Below are 14,201 nucleotides of genomic sequence, written 5' to 3' on the forward strand. Positions count from 1 at the left end.
CAGGCTGGTGGTGGTGGTGTAATGGTGTGGGGGATGTTTTCTTGGCACACTTTAGGCCCCTTAGTGCCAATTGGGCATCGTTTAAATGCCACGGCCTACCTGAGCATTGTTTCTGACCATGTCCATCCCTTTATGGCCACCATGTACCCATCCTCTGATACTTCCAGCAGGATAATGCACCATGTCACAAAGCTCGAATCATTTCAAATTGGTTTCTTGAACATGACAATGAGTTCACTGTACTAAAATGGCCCCCACAGTCACCAGATCTCAACCCAATAGAGCATCTTTGGGATGTGGTGGAACGGGAGCTTCGTGCCCTGGATGTGCATCCCACAAATCTCCATCAACTGCAAGATGCTATCCTATCAATATGGGCCAACATTTCTAAAGAATGCTTTCAGCACCATGTTGAATCAATGCCACGTAGAATTAAGGCAGTTCTGAAGGCGAAAGGGGGTCAAACACAGTATTAGTATGGTGTTCCTAATAATCCTTGAGGTCAGTGTGTGTATATTATATATATATATATATATATATATTATATATATATATATATATATATATATATATATATTATATATATATATATATATATATTTTGAATTTTCTACCTCAGATTTGTGAAGTGATACACCATAAAGAAAAGTTTAAAACCACAATTAACCACATTGTCTGGAAACTTGAAAGAAATGATGATTTGACAGTTATTGTGCTAATTATCGATATCGAATGGTATGAAATGTTTTTATCGTAATATAAAGTATTATAAGAAAATAGAACACATGTATTAACTCCGGCCAAAAGAAATCATACAAGATACAAAAACTGATTTTGAAAGGTTGTTGTTGTTATTGTAGAAGTATTGTGTCACGGGGATATACTGGGAAGCTTCCAGTTATCGGTGTGTGAAGTTTTGAGGGTTACAGAAATGCAGAACATGGATTTCTGGCACAACCTCGCTGTGGCATGACGAAGGCAAATAGTGTTAAAGGATCAAAACTCCAGCAACACTTGTAGTAGAGCCCAAGGATAAAATCAGCATACTGATATTATCGGCCCATATGAGCTCATTGCAGATATATCGGTATTTATCGGTATATATCGGCGTTTAAAACAGTCGATAAATGACAATTACAAAAGAAACGGAGCAATGTGTTGAGTGTTGTCGTTGCATAGTTTGTCCGACAGAGGGCAGTCTGCAACGCCACAATTAGCAACCCACTGTTTGGAAAGCCACAAATCAAAACAGCATTTAAGAGCTTTTGTTCAGAGTGCTATTTATAACAAACAAAGAAATGTTTAAACTGCATTTTGTTATCTTGGTGATGTCTCATAACTATAACAAATGTCAGGGTTAATCTTTGTTTATGTTATGTGTTTCTGAAAAGATGGGGGGCCGAAATATCAAATTTTAAAATCGGTATCAAAATCGGTATTGGTCTTAAAAATCCTGTATCGACCGGGCTCTAACTTGTAGTATAAAGAATAACTTCAAATGAAGGATACGCCTACGAGCCCCTGTGTCAGCAAGAATCTAAACTCATGGCAATGAATCCCTATCCGTTTTCAGATATGTAGACGTGTAGCTACAGTAACATCTGACCTTCTCGTTGAGAGGACAAGAAGAACTGCAGGGATCAGTAGATTCATATAAATATATTCTGCCCTCACATGTTTATGTAATTTGAGAAAAGTGATCACTCAGCTGCAAAGAGTTCTTCTTCTCTAATAATTCTGCCTCTGTCTCCTGTTCTTCGTTATTCCAGGATCCAAAACGTCTCTATTATGAGTCTGCAGAACTGAAACTCTTTGAAAACATAGAGTGTGAGTGGCCGCTGTTCTGGACCTACCTCATACTGGATGGCATTTTTATCAACAGCCCCGAACAGGTAATTTACCTCCGTATGTGTGTGTGCGTTTCTGAGCCTTATTCTTTGACAGTATGTATACACGCCTCGTGTCCCTTGTGAATATTAACGAGGCAAATGTTGGATACAATCTCTGTAAATTCATGCAGGTGCAAGAATACCAGGAGGCTCTGGAGGGGATCCTGATCAAACAGAAAGACGGGATACGACTGGTGCCAGAGCTCTACAGTGTCCCCCCAGATAAGGTAATGCCATAGAGGCAAGGTGTGGGAATTCTTTATAAAACTTAGGGCTGCAGCTAACGATGATTTTAGTACTCGAAGCATCTACAGATTATTTCATCGATGCATCGTTTAAGAAGTTCTTTTGCTTGGTGGTGCGCCCCCCAGTGACCGTCGTTGCATTAGTTGACATAAGTTTCGTTTTGTGGTGGACGGACGGTAACATTACAGAGTTGTTGTTTCCTTTAGCTTAAAATAATCCCATGCTTTGGACACTTTCTTCTTCGTCCCTCCCTTTTTTCTCTCTCTTCCTCCTCTTTGCAAACAGCGGCATCATAATCACATCGTGTTCACAGCGTAAGCGCGACGTGCGACTGTAATAAATGTCTGTGTGAAACAGTATGCTATATAGTTATATGGATTAAACGAAGCATCGATGCAAGGAATTTGTGTCGATCCTTTTTAGTAATCGATTTAATCGATGAATCATTTCAGCACTAATAACTCTGTGATTCTTTAATAAGGTGTAGAGTTTTTTATTGTCAATAAAAAGGCAGCAACCCTCACTGAGATCCTCATCTTTTAAATGTGTTATTGTTCATATCTGGTGTATTTGAAGGAAAGGTATCAGTTCTGTGTGGATGTGTTTCAAAGGGTTTTTATTGTATCTGATTTATGAAACTTTTTTCCACTTTAACATTGTTTAAAACTGTTTTTTAAACTATTTTTATGTAAAAAAATAAATAAATAAAAACACACAGGTGGAGGAGGAGTACATGAACCCTCACTCTGTGGAGAGGATCCCTATGGGTAAATTACCTCTGACATGGGGACAGTCTCTGTACATCCTGGGAAACCTTTTGAATGAGGTGAGCTGTCATTTCATTTGCTAACACACAAAAACATGTAAGATTATAATCCAATTTGTGAGCACTGTAACCAGAAATTTCATTTTCAATGTCGACATTTTGGGGAAAACACTTACCAGCTTTCTGGCAGAGTTAGATGAGAATAATGATGCTTATAGATTTTTGTATGTAGCTAAAGCCATCAGTCAGTTAGCTTAGCTTAGCATAAAAAAACTAAATCTGCCTACTAGCACCTCTAAAACCCACTAATTAACAGGTTAAATCTCATTTGTTTAATCTGTCCAAGCAGAGGCTCCAGGATGTTGGTGGTCCTGGTTAATCTGTCGGATCAGTCGAGATGGCAGATTTCACTTTTCACATCCAGCAAACAGATTTTGTGTCTCTGACTTTTTAAGCTTTGTCTCATTTTTAAGGGATTCCTCGCTCCCGGAGAGATCGACCCTCTTAACCGACGATTCGCCACCATCCCCAAGCCCGATGTGGTCGTACAAGGTGAGTTCACAGCACACTGGATGAGGCATCAGCCTGTAGTTTCAGTCACAGATCAGTGTTGGAAGATCCGGATAAACTCCTTACATTTACATTTATTCCTTGTGAAATGTGTGTTTTGGCCAGTGTACACAGCGGCAGTAGTACATGTTTATTAAGCGTGTTCTCTTTCCTGTTGTAGTGTCAATTCTGGCAGAGACTAAGGAGATTAAAGAGTTGCTGTGCAAGAACGGTATAGATGTGGAGACCATTGCTGACATCCATCCCATCCACGTGCAGCCGTCCAGTGTCCTCAGTCACATCTACGCCAGACTTGGTACAACCCCAGAGGACATTTTCTTGACACGTTTGAAATGTGCTGTTTTTTTAAAAATGAAAAAATGTCGTCGGTAATCCAGAGAAGGGCGTGAGATGTATTTAGTAGATTTAACAGCTTCGTGCAGTTCATAACTAGATAATCATTTGAATCATCAGTGTGGGAGCAGGGAGAGATCTAAAACATGCAGGACTAGTCTGCCTCCAGGAGAGGGTTGGGAAACACTGTATTAGATCATGGGACGACAGTTATTGATCATGGACATTATACACTTTTTAAACATTCATCTATCTGTTAAAGAAATGGCGTATTATAATTCAGACGTAGATATTTATCAAGGCTTTATTCAGACATAGATATGACCGTTACGGAAAACAGCCACAATGCTTTGTGTGCCAATAAGCGTTCAGTCAGTGGCAGTTCAGTCTCAAAGAAAGCAAATGATATTAATGGATTTAAAAACAGATTTTGATGCTGAAGCCCAGTTTATGACTATCACAAGCTCGCTCCTCAGTTGATCTACTGACATAGTGCCTCATCAGTTTCATCTGACTTCTTTATTAAGTCCAACATTAACATTTAATTCCTCTTTGCTCACATGATTTATGTAGGTTTTTGCTGGGTATTCATAATGTCACCCATGCAGTAAGTTGTAATAAAGTGGTGGTCTCATTATAAATGTGATTGTAGAAGGGTTTTCACACTTTGTGCGTACGAGATGATAATTAAGTGATACATCTCTTATAGTGAGATAGAGGAGAAGGCAAAACAACACACAAATTTAATCTCTCTCTGTTTCATTGGTGCTGCAGCCTTTATGCGAACCTGATGGCATTAAATTCAGACTTTGGCTGTGTTGGGAGTGTTATTAGGTCTGACATGATGAAATTGCCATTAGAAGACATTCAGACAAGTGACTGATAATGTTACTACAGCTGTCCCTGTTAAATGAGGTGAGATTTGCTTATTTAATGCAAGGAAATGGCTTTTTCTTCTCATATGTAGATGGTGCAGATCTTGTGTTGCAGCTCACATCATTCAAAAAAATCAGATCTGAGTCCCATGAATGGGCAAAAAAGTCTAATTTAGAGACTTGAAACTGAGACTTTCTGAGGTTAAATCTTTAAAGTGCCCATGAAATAAAGCATTTTTATATATATGTCTTGTGCTATACGTGACCTACACGCCAGTATCTGGCCCAACAATGACAAAAAAAGTTATTTTGTTGGTAGTCTTAATGTTATTTTAGAGTTTGTCATTTCCTAGAAATTATTTAAAATGTTGATGACTCATCCTGCACTGGGGTACTGTATGAATTTAGCGTCCAATGAAAAGCCTTATCAATTTATATGATGCCACCGGAGCATATAAACGTTATATATTGATTTTGGTGGAACTGGATCACATTTTATGGAGAAAACATTTTCTGGTTTTCCCTCTGATGTCCCCCGGCTGCTCTGTCTCAATTCTCTGATTTACAGAGTTTCCTGATGGACAGATAGCTTTACTTGCTACCGTTATCGTGTTGGCTCAGTTAGCCGTTCAGCTAGTGGTCATATCAGCTGACTCTGGGAGCCCGGAGGATCTACACAAATGCATAATTCTCCAGGCCTTTAATCACCCTTTTTCCCTTTTCCTGCTCCCCTGCAGGTCGTAACCCGAGGCTGGGTCTAACGGGGCGGCCCTACAGGAGAATAGGAGTGCTGGGAACCTCCAAATTCTACATCATCAGGAACACCATGTTCACATTCACACCTCAGGTGCCAACGCTTACATCAAAATGTTATAAAACGTGTTTTTTCATTTCCAAACCAGACAAGTGTTTTGGGATAAGTTAGTCACAGCTTGAAGAACGTGAAACAGACCAAATACTCCCATAAAATTTATATGTTTTTCACACTCCCTGAACCTGAAGCTTTGAATTCACTAGTCACAAAACTTTTGACGTCATCCTGGTGAAGAAGAGTTAAATCCCTCTAATTCATCATCCTCATTTAACCCCTCCAGTTCATCGACCACCAGCAGTTCTACTTGGCGTTGGACAACAAAATGATCGTGGAGATGTTGAGGACAGAAATCGCCTACCTCTCATCCAGGTGGAGGATGACCGGACGCCCCACGGTCACTTTTCCCATTTCACAGACTATGTTAAGTAAGTACACACGCGCACACACACACACACACACACAACATGTATCTGAAATTGTCCCACTTAAAAAGTGCTGAAAAATGTCTTGAATTCAGCCGTTGAGGATGTCAAACCTGCAGATGTTTGTGTTTAGCAAGTATTCCTCATTTTGTGTGTGTTTCAGCTGAAGACCACACAGACCTGGACCCTGCCGTCTTGGCTACACTGAAGAAGCTACAGGATGGATATTACGGAGGAGCAAGGTGAATTTTACTGACGGCACAGAGGCCATGTCTCGTGTGTTGCTTCTGGGAATTTGTGGTTTTAAACAGACAGGAAGAGGAGTTTACAATATATACATAGTACATGGTTAATTTTGAGGGCTTGTTTTGTTTTGTTTTCTAGATAAAACATTTTTAAATTTGAGTCATTTAAGGGTAAAAATCATAACTTTCAGGAACTATAGTAATTATGGTAGGAGATACTGAATCCCTTTATTTTATTTAGATTTAATTTCATAATTGTGGTGGTTACTCAAAAATATCTATAGTGGGTGGCTGAGTATTAATAGTATTAAATTAGCTGTTTAGCTAAATCTCTGTGTAATGCATCAGATTTCAAGCTTAAAGTCAATGTTTTATTATGCATTGTCCCTGTTAAATAAACTAATAATAATTTTATTTTTCTCACTGTGCAAATAAACAACTAAACTGATCTCGGATTAATTTTAACAACCCTTAGCTCTCAGATAATCACTTTGAACTTGCAACCAGCATCTTTGTTGTCACGAATTTGGTCTTCAATCTAAGGTTTTGTTGTCATGCTAAACTAGGCGTAATAAAAAAAAAACTCCTCAGAAAGCGTGAGGCACTAAACTGATAAACACTCAGTGGTTGACAGTTACCTCCTTCCTCCTCTCCAGGACCCAGACGGGGAAGCTGTCGGAGTTCTTGACCACTTCCTGTTTCGCTCACCTGAGCTTCCTGGACGGTAAGGGTTCTGGCAGCATGAGCCGCCACGACGAAGCATATGATGATGATTCGGGTGACAGCGATGGATACATGCATGAGTTGCATTATGATGATGGTAAGAAAAATACCAATTAGGGTCATAGGCTGTAGAGGTACATACAGGCAAAGTGGGCTGTGCTTTGCCTGTTTGTACTGGTAATAACATGATTAACCTACTAAGACACTCAAAAATACACAATAAATGTGTTACATGTATGTCTAATTATATTTCTCATTGAGCCTGATCTCATTCAGCTGATCCAATTTTGAATTCCAAAAGATAAATACACGTTTTAATATTTATTACCTGTGAATGACCTCATTCGAAAACAAAAGCCAAACGAAGTAACCTGTCGCAGATCCTCATTAATCACCACACCGCTTTATCCTGCTGTTACATCATCACTGATCTTTCCCCCGTCTCCATCATCTCTGTACTGTCCTGTAAGTCTGTTGCTTGTTGAGTGTTCGAAGCTTTTGCTCAGGGTTTCTCATCCTTGAGCTTTGGGGACCTCACGTGGGGCCACTTGGAATGCATTCAAATTTTAAATAAAATACGATAAGTCCGTTGGAGCTCCCTAATGGCTGTTAAAAACAAAACAAACCAACTCAAATTTACATAATGGCACTAATTGCGTGTTGAGAAACCCTGCTTTGCTTGTGTTGCGTTTAAAAACATTGCACCTCTGGCATAATGTTATATACATGCATGTTTTAAATGTCTTGTCTCACAGCCTGACTGTCTACACATGATACTCTTTGCAAGCGTTTTGATTGTGAATGATAATGCATCGTTGTCATCTTCACATTTAAGGTCCCATCCACACGATGCGTTTTAAAACGTAGACCTCCCGTCTAGACTAAAACGGCAAAAACAACGACCTAAAACGGAGAAGTTTTAAAAACGCTGCCGACCTCGTTTTTCATTTTAAAACTCCAGAGAGCGTTTTAGTGCGGACAGGCAAAAACGATGACCCACGTTTGGCTCTCTGATTAGGTCTTCTGAGTCATGCAAAGTAGAAACACGATGCTACTGACAGAGCTCTTGACTTGTTAACTTCATTGAAATATTTTGTACAAGTACAACACTTATAGCCTACAATTGTACTGTGTATGTCGCCGTATTTCCTTTGTGACGACTCACAGCCTGTTGTCGTTATTGGTCTTTGCAAATAAAATCTGATGTGGTTCTTCATCTGTAGTGCTCTATTCTCTCGCCAAATCTTCTGTTACCACGGAATAGACCATGTGCTTCATGTTTACACCGGCACGTGCATGCCCAGTGTACATGAACGGCCACTAGATGTGCGTTTTTAGTCGTTTTAATATAGATTGAGATCAACTCTGGTACGCTGATAAAACGCTGGTGTGGACGGAGATCAAATTAGTTTTAAAACTTCGTATTTTAAACAGAAACAGAGTAGTGTGGATGGGGCCTTAGGTTCACCTAAAGTCTCTGGGTGCATCTAGCCTGGTTTGTTAAATATCCGCTGCTGCTGCCGCCCTGAGACAGGAGTTTGTCTAGATTTTAAAATAATTTAATTGCTGCATGTCTTCACAATAGCTTTAACGCTTTTTTAACTTCTGTAGAATAAAGCTCCGATTGAAAACTAGACGAGTTCTGTTGACAGGAATCAGTCTCTCAGACGACAAGTGTCACTGCGTTTGAGATAGAAATTAACTAAATGAAACCAAAACTGTATGCATGGCTAGATTTCACCAAGTGCGCATGGAAAAATGGAAACGATATGATTTCTGGGAGATTTGGGAGAACAAACCATGCATGTTATGTATTAGATGGTTTAGACTAAATGCTAGGATTCTCTAAGATTTTAAGGACCTGTGTGTACGCATAACTAAGGTGAGTTGAATCTATTGGCATTTTGAACTTGATCAACCTTTTTCTCTTCTGCTTTCCGTGACTCTCAACGTTTTGCTTTTTAACCCCATCCCCCACGCTTAATTTCTTTTATTTGGTCTCTGCCTCTGTCCTTTTGTCCTCCCCTCCAGAGGCCGATGACCTTGCCCAGTACCTGGACCACCTGCTGGCTCACGCTACCCCCAAGAAGCCTAAACAGCAGGTCGGAGGTTTGGGGAGGTTCAAGGCCGTGGCCACCAAAACCAAGCAGATGGTGTCTCTGATGAACAAGGCTCAAGACCTCGACATACACAGTGAGTGGATCCATATTCTGGCACAAATAAGACATCCCAAACACCAAGTAACTTCTAAAGATGTTAGGGCTGCAGCGAATGTCTTTTTCTCTTGAGGTTTTCAAAAGAAGCTTCGAATGTCTGTCGTCCTATTTTATGATTTCATTAACCCCAAAAATGTTTATCCTTGAATAAAATCCTTCGCTTTAATAAAGTGAATCTTTTTTTTTTTTTTTTTTTACTAAAGCGACTTTCTTTAATGAATATTAATCATCAACATATATACACGTAGGCAGCAGGTTAATCCTAAAATCGTAAAAAAGTTCGGTGTGATTGACACTCGCTCATTACGCAAAGGACGCGAGCTGTAGCCTAGGTAACAATGTCACAGCCTACCAGAGTTGAAATAGACTTTCTGTTGTTGTGGTTATTTAAATGTAAATTCAGGTTATGTTAGATTGCTGCTAGACCGGCCCATTTGTACGGTGCCTCCATTTTTGAACGGGAGAGCAAAGAGTTTGAAAAAAAAAAAAAATTTTTAAAGGCTAAACGCCAACAAATATGGGTTACAGCAGAATACTTTGTTAGATAAAAAACCATTGTGAATTTTGGAAAGAATTACATCTTGTTTTCATTACAATTCAACTTTTGGACTTTACAACGCTCTGGAGTTTTTGGAAATGTTTGGGTCACACAAGTTGGAAACAATCATACGCAGCCACGACTGGAATCTAGTTGTACAAATATTATTAGTATTATAATATTTGTACAACTAGATTCCAGTCGGGCAGGCTAATATTTATCCGCCGCTGTGCAAAAATTCTGGCTTTAAACACAATGAATACACGTGTAAAAAAAAAAAAGCTGCAAAAAAGAGAGAGCTGATCTAGATATCTAAAGCTGACGTATTGGATCAAGCTTCATATGTTCGAAATATTCAGTACAGTCCTGGGAGATATTAACTGACACTAGATTACTTTTTGTTTTGTTTTGTCCAGATGTCAACATGTACCTGCCGAACAAGCTCTTCCGCTCTCCTCAGCCTTCGCTCAACCTGAACCTCCCAGAAGCCTCTCCACCTCAAGAAACTCAGGTTTGTCCTTTTTAATAACGTTAGTTCATTCATCTACAGTCTTTACACCAGCCCCTGTTCCCTTCAGTCCTTCACTACTGTGATCATCCAGCTTCGCCTTTAACTTTCCACCTCTGTCCGCCAGCGCCCAGAGGTGTCGGTCACAACAGAGAGCGTTATCCCACGAGATGCCAGCGGAGCCATCGACTACAACGCTTTAGCGGGGCTGCTAAAAGACACACAAAGTCTCCAGGACCAGGCTGACATACTCTACATCCTCTTCAAAGAAAAGTGAGATACACAGTTTTATAGATCAAGAAAACACTTTTTATTCCTGCTCAGCATCAAGTTCAGACTGGTTTCAACCTGGCTGCTCACTTCAGACTGGCTCAGGAACCATTATTTTTGTATTTAAGTTATTTTTACCTTAAAATTTTACTCACTTGCTTTACATTTTGTCAGAGTGGGGCAAACTTATTATTAGTATAGTTAGGTTTTAGCAGAGATGTTAGCAGAGCTGGAAGTGTGTTTTTAAGATGGTAGCTATAGGAGAAGAGAAAGACAAAAGGCTCTGTAAAGAATCCAAAATTCACACAAAGTTGAAAAGCGAATTTTTTCCACTTTACCCTGCTGCCCTCAGTTACTGTGTGTGTGTGTGTGTGTGTGTGTGTGTGTGTGTGTGTGTGTGTGTGTGTGTGTGTGTGTTTTCATTGCAGGGGTATGGACTGGGACACCAACCTGCACGGTAAAGGCTCCACGGTGAGATCTCTGCTGAGTGACCTTTATGAGAAGGCAGGTGAACTCAAAAGCTGGAATCTCATCAGGATGATCTCTGGCATGCTGAGGAAGAAGGTGGAGGAGCTCGATGCGGTACGACAGACACACGTGAATAAAAGACACAGTTATAAATAAAACAGGGTGACATTCACTCAACAGTTTTTGTCTCTGCTAAGGAGGTTTTTTTCTCAATGTGATGTTAGACCTATGAATGTTTTGTTGTTAAATATGGTGAGAAATGTGGTCATGAACAGCTGATAACTTATCAGTGATCTGTTCCTATAAGTGAGATCTTAATTAAGCGGTATTGCCAAAACCTTATGAGCTTAAATTAAAAAAAGATGGCATCAGATTTACAAGTGTGAGGCTTTCCCCTCCTCTCTTTGATGTCGGCCTGCGAGTGAGAGCCTCCCCTGAATAGGTGAATCTTTTCCTTGAGTCCTTCTGTGTTTGTTCCACAGCAATAACTATTAAAAAAAAATAACAAAAGCCCTTAAGATGAGTTTGCAAGCTAATCACTTCAACATACGTGAAATAAATTTAATTTTTGGTGTACAGTCAGTGAAGGAGTTATTCACATGCTCTCTAGTTTAAATCTAAAATGACACACAAAAACCATCTGTACTCTCATTCGTTATTTAAGTGTTTGGGCGGCATCGTTTTTAGCTTTAAATTTCTAAACGGGCCTGCATATTGTTTTGTCATTGGTTATTGGTCTATCTCAGTATTCTTATAGATATTATTAGTTTACACTTGACTCGTATGTTGTTGTTCAATTTTACTCTTTATGATTACACCTATTTTATCACCTACTTATACATAATAGTTTTATGTTTGTGTTTACTTATCATTGTTTTTAGCTGCATGTGTATTTCTGTCTTCCTGTAAAACTGTGTTGAACATTGAAAGCAGATTAAAACCGGAGTCGAATTGTTGTGTTCATGTGTCCTTGTATTTGAACACTTGGCCAATAAAGCTGATTGTGATTCTGACCTTACCACACGTCTATCTGTTCTCTGATTGGTTGTGATGTGTTCGTAGGCCTGCACTGATTTGCTGGCGCATCAGAAGCACCTGACGGTGGGTCTGCCTCCTGAGCCGAGAGAGAAAGCCATCACTGCTCCCATACCCCCAGACCAGCTGGCTGCCCTCATCGACGAGGCCAGCGACAACAACATCAGCGTGGCCATACTCACTCAGGTGAGTCACGTCCTCCGCCGTCGCCTGTCCTCCTGTCTCCCTCTTTAATCTCTCTGCCTCCCGTCTTGTCCTCCCTCCTTCAGGAGATCATGGTGTACCTGGCTATGAGCATCAGGACTCAGCCCAGTCTGTTCAGTGAGATGTTCAGGCTCCGTATTGGTCTCATCATCCAGGTCATGGCCACCGAACTGGCCCAATCACTCAACTGCTCAGGTAAGGTGAGACAGAGAGGTGTGTTTTATTTTCTCAAGTTGGCGAACGGTCTTGTCACGAGTTCCTAAACCCTTGGGGACTTTTTTTAAAGTTCGTTCTTTAGTCTGACCAACAGTCCAAGACCCAAACCTACTCAGTTTACTGTCACAGCAGCAAAGTATGACACCAGAAAATATTCACGGTTGAGGAGCTGCAGTCAGTGAATTGTTGCTAATTTAAAAAAAAAAAAAAAACCTTTAAAAAAAAAAATCCATTTACAAAATTGTTGCCGATTCATTTCCCGTCAATCGACTAATTGAACAACTGACTAAAATGCAGTTAGAGGCATGTAAATTGTGCTTTTGTTGTTCAATTCAAGACAGGCTGAATGTGTGAAAACATCTGAACCGCTTTATATGTAGGCTGTAACAAGTATTTTATTTCCAGAACCAGGGTCAATATCCAGAACTGGGAATGTTAAAAGGATAGTTCATCCTACAACTGAACTTAGAAAAAAAACAAACCTATTATTAAAAAATAAAACCTCCCCTCGGTCTGGGCAATATGGCCAAAAATGTTACCACGATATTAAATATTAATATCATCCTGTATCGGTAATAATTGCAATGAATGTCAAATCAGTATTTCTTTCTTTCTTTAGATTTTTGCTCCTGAGTGAAAGTTGGAGGTATCTGATGGTTAATTGTGGTTTTAAACTTTTCTTTATGGTCAGAACAAATACTAGATGCCAAACAGTGGATCACTTCACAAATCTGAGGTAGAACTTTCAAAACAATTATGATAAAATCTATTTTCAACAAATATGCTATGAGTAAAATCTTTTTTCAGTCCCTTTTCTCAGCAAAAAAAAGTTAATTATGAAAGACAGGAAAATTGGAGTTCACATACATTATTTCCACATCAAAATTCAAGAAAGAAGTGGTTTAAAATAACCCTGCCTTACTTCATCATCTTTTTTACTTTACTTCCTTTATTTGGACCCTCCTGCTCTCTATTAACAGTTTCACTCTCCTACACCATGTTTTCTTGTCATTCTCTTCATTGTGGCGGTTGTCAAATCAGGTTACCTGTGCATTACCACCCCAAGATTCCTGCTATCCAAATCACATTACCTTGCAAGGCAGCTGGTATAACATGAAAATCCAGCCCCGATTTGCTCAAAATCAAAAGTTTTTACTCACTTTATAACGTTTCTGTCTCCAGACCTATTTCACACTGGAATTTTACCTGTTATTTTTATTATATTTTCTCACTGGTAAACTTATTTTACTGGCTTTTGAATAATGTGTGCGTGTGTGTGTGTGTGTGTGTGTGTGTGTAGGAGAGGAGGCTACAGAGAGTTTGATGAGTCTCACCCCATCAGAACTGAAGAATCTCCTCCACCACATCCTCAGTGGGAAAGAGTTTGGGGTGCAACGCAGCGGTCAGTCCACAGTCCTCTATCACACAGAGTCAGACAGAGTCCAGTGTTTCCCCTATATGCTTTCAACAGCGGTGCACCGCCGCTGCTGAATCATGACCGCCACTACTAAAATTTCCCACGATCATTAAACTATGCGCTACAAATGTTTTCACTCGCACACTGTGCGAGCTCGGGCAACACTCAATGCTTGGCTCGCTTCTTGTCCTCGTTCTGTGCCGAACATCTACATGACAGGTGGTGTTATAAGAGCAGCGTAACTCCTGTAAGGAATCTGAAGGTGCATAGTGAGTGATTGTCCGAGCGGCAGAAAGTGACGGTGGCCGCGAGCGGAGGAAAATATTCTGGCAGTAAATGTACGGTGTCGGTTACGGTGTGTCTGCTTCTTAAGACCAAGAAAAGTTTGTCTGTTGTTTTCCCACCTGCTGGAAAAGTGAAGCCACCCCTCCCCTTCAGACTGCGCA

At 40.0% G+C, this 14,201-nt stretch overlaps 1 protein-coding gene across 4 annotated transcripts in view; it reads left to right on the forward strand.

Moving 5' to 3' along the window:
• The window catches only part of phka1a (phosphorylase kinase, alpha 1a (muscle)), a 34,959-nt gene that overhangs the window by 10,454 nt on the left and 10,304 nt on the right, over positions 1-14,201 (forward strand). For all 4 annotated transcript variants that reach the window (XM_046064417.1, XM_046064414.1, XM_046064415.1 and 1 more), the window contains exons 10-25: positions 1,770-1,892; positions 2,021-2,116; positions 2,854-2,961; positions 3,375-3,453; positions 3,632-3,766; positions 5,417-5,526; positions 5,774-5,918; positions 6,079-6,157; positions 6,817-6,980; positions 8,915-9,076; positions 10,054-10,148; positions 10,273-10,418; positions 10,844-10,997; positions 11,946-12,104; positions 12,188-12,317; positions 13,639-13,740. In XM_046064417.1, the coding sequence (XP_045920373.1) occupies positions 1,770-1,892; positions 2,021-2,116; positions 2,854-2,961; positions 3,375-3,453; positions 3,632-3,766; positions 5,417-5,526; positions 5,774-5,918; positions 6,079-6,157; positions 6,817-6,980; positions 8,915-9,076; positions 10,054-10,148; positions 10,273-10,418; positions 10,844-10,997; positions 11,946-12,104; positions 12,188-12,317; positions 13,639-13,740 (1,987 nt within the window). The remainder of the gene's footprint in view (positions 1-1,769; positions 1,893-2,020; positions 2,117-2,853; positions 2,962-3,374; positions 3,454-3,631; positions 3,767-5,416; positions 5,527-5,773; positions 5,919-6,078; positions 6,158-6,816; positions 6,981-8,914; positions 9,077-10,053; positions 10,149-10,272; positions 10,419-10,843; positions 10,998-11,945; positions 12,105-12,187; positions 12,318-13,638; positions 13,741-14,201) is intronic.

Source organism: Micropterus dolomieu, linkage group LG12 (assembly GCF_021292245.1).
Source record: "Micropterus dolomieu isolate WLL.071019.BEF.003 ecotype Adirondacks linkage group LG12, ASM2129224v1, whole genome shotgun sequence".
Taxonomy (NCBI): Eukaryota; Metazoa; Chordata; class Actinopteri; order Centrarchiformes; family Centrarchidae; genus Micropterus; species Micropterus dolomieu.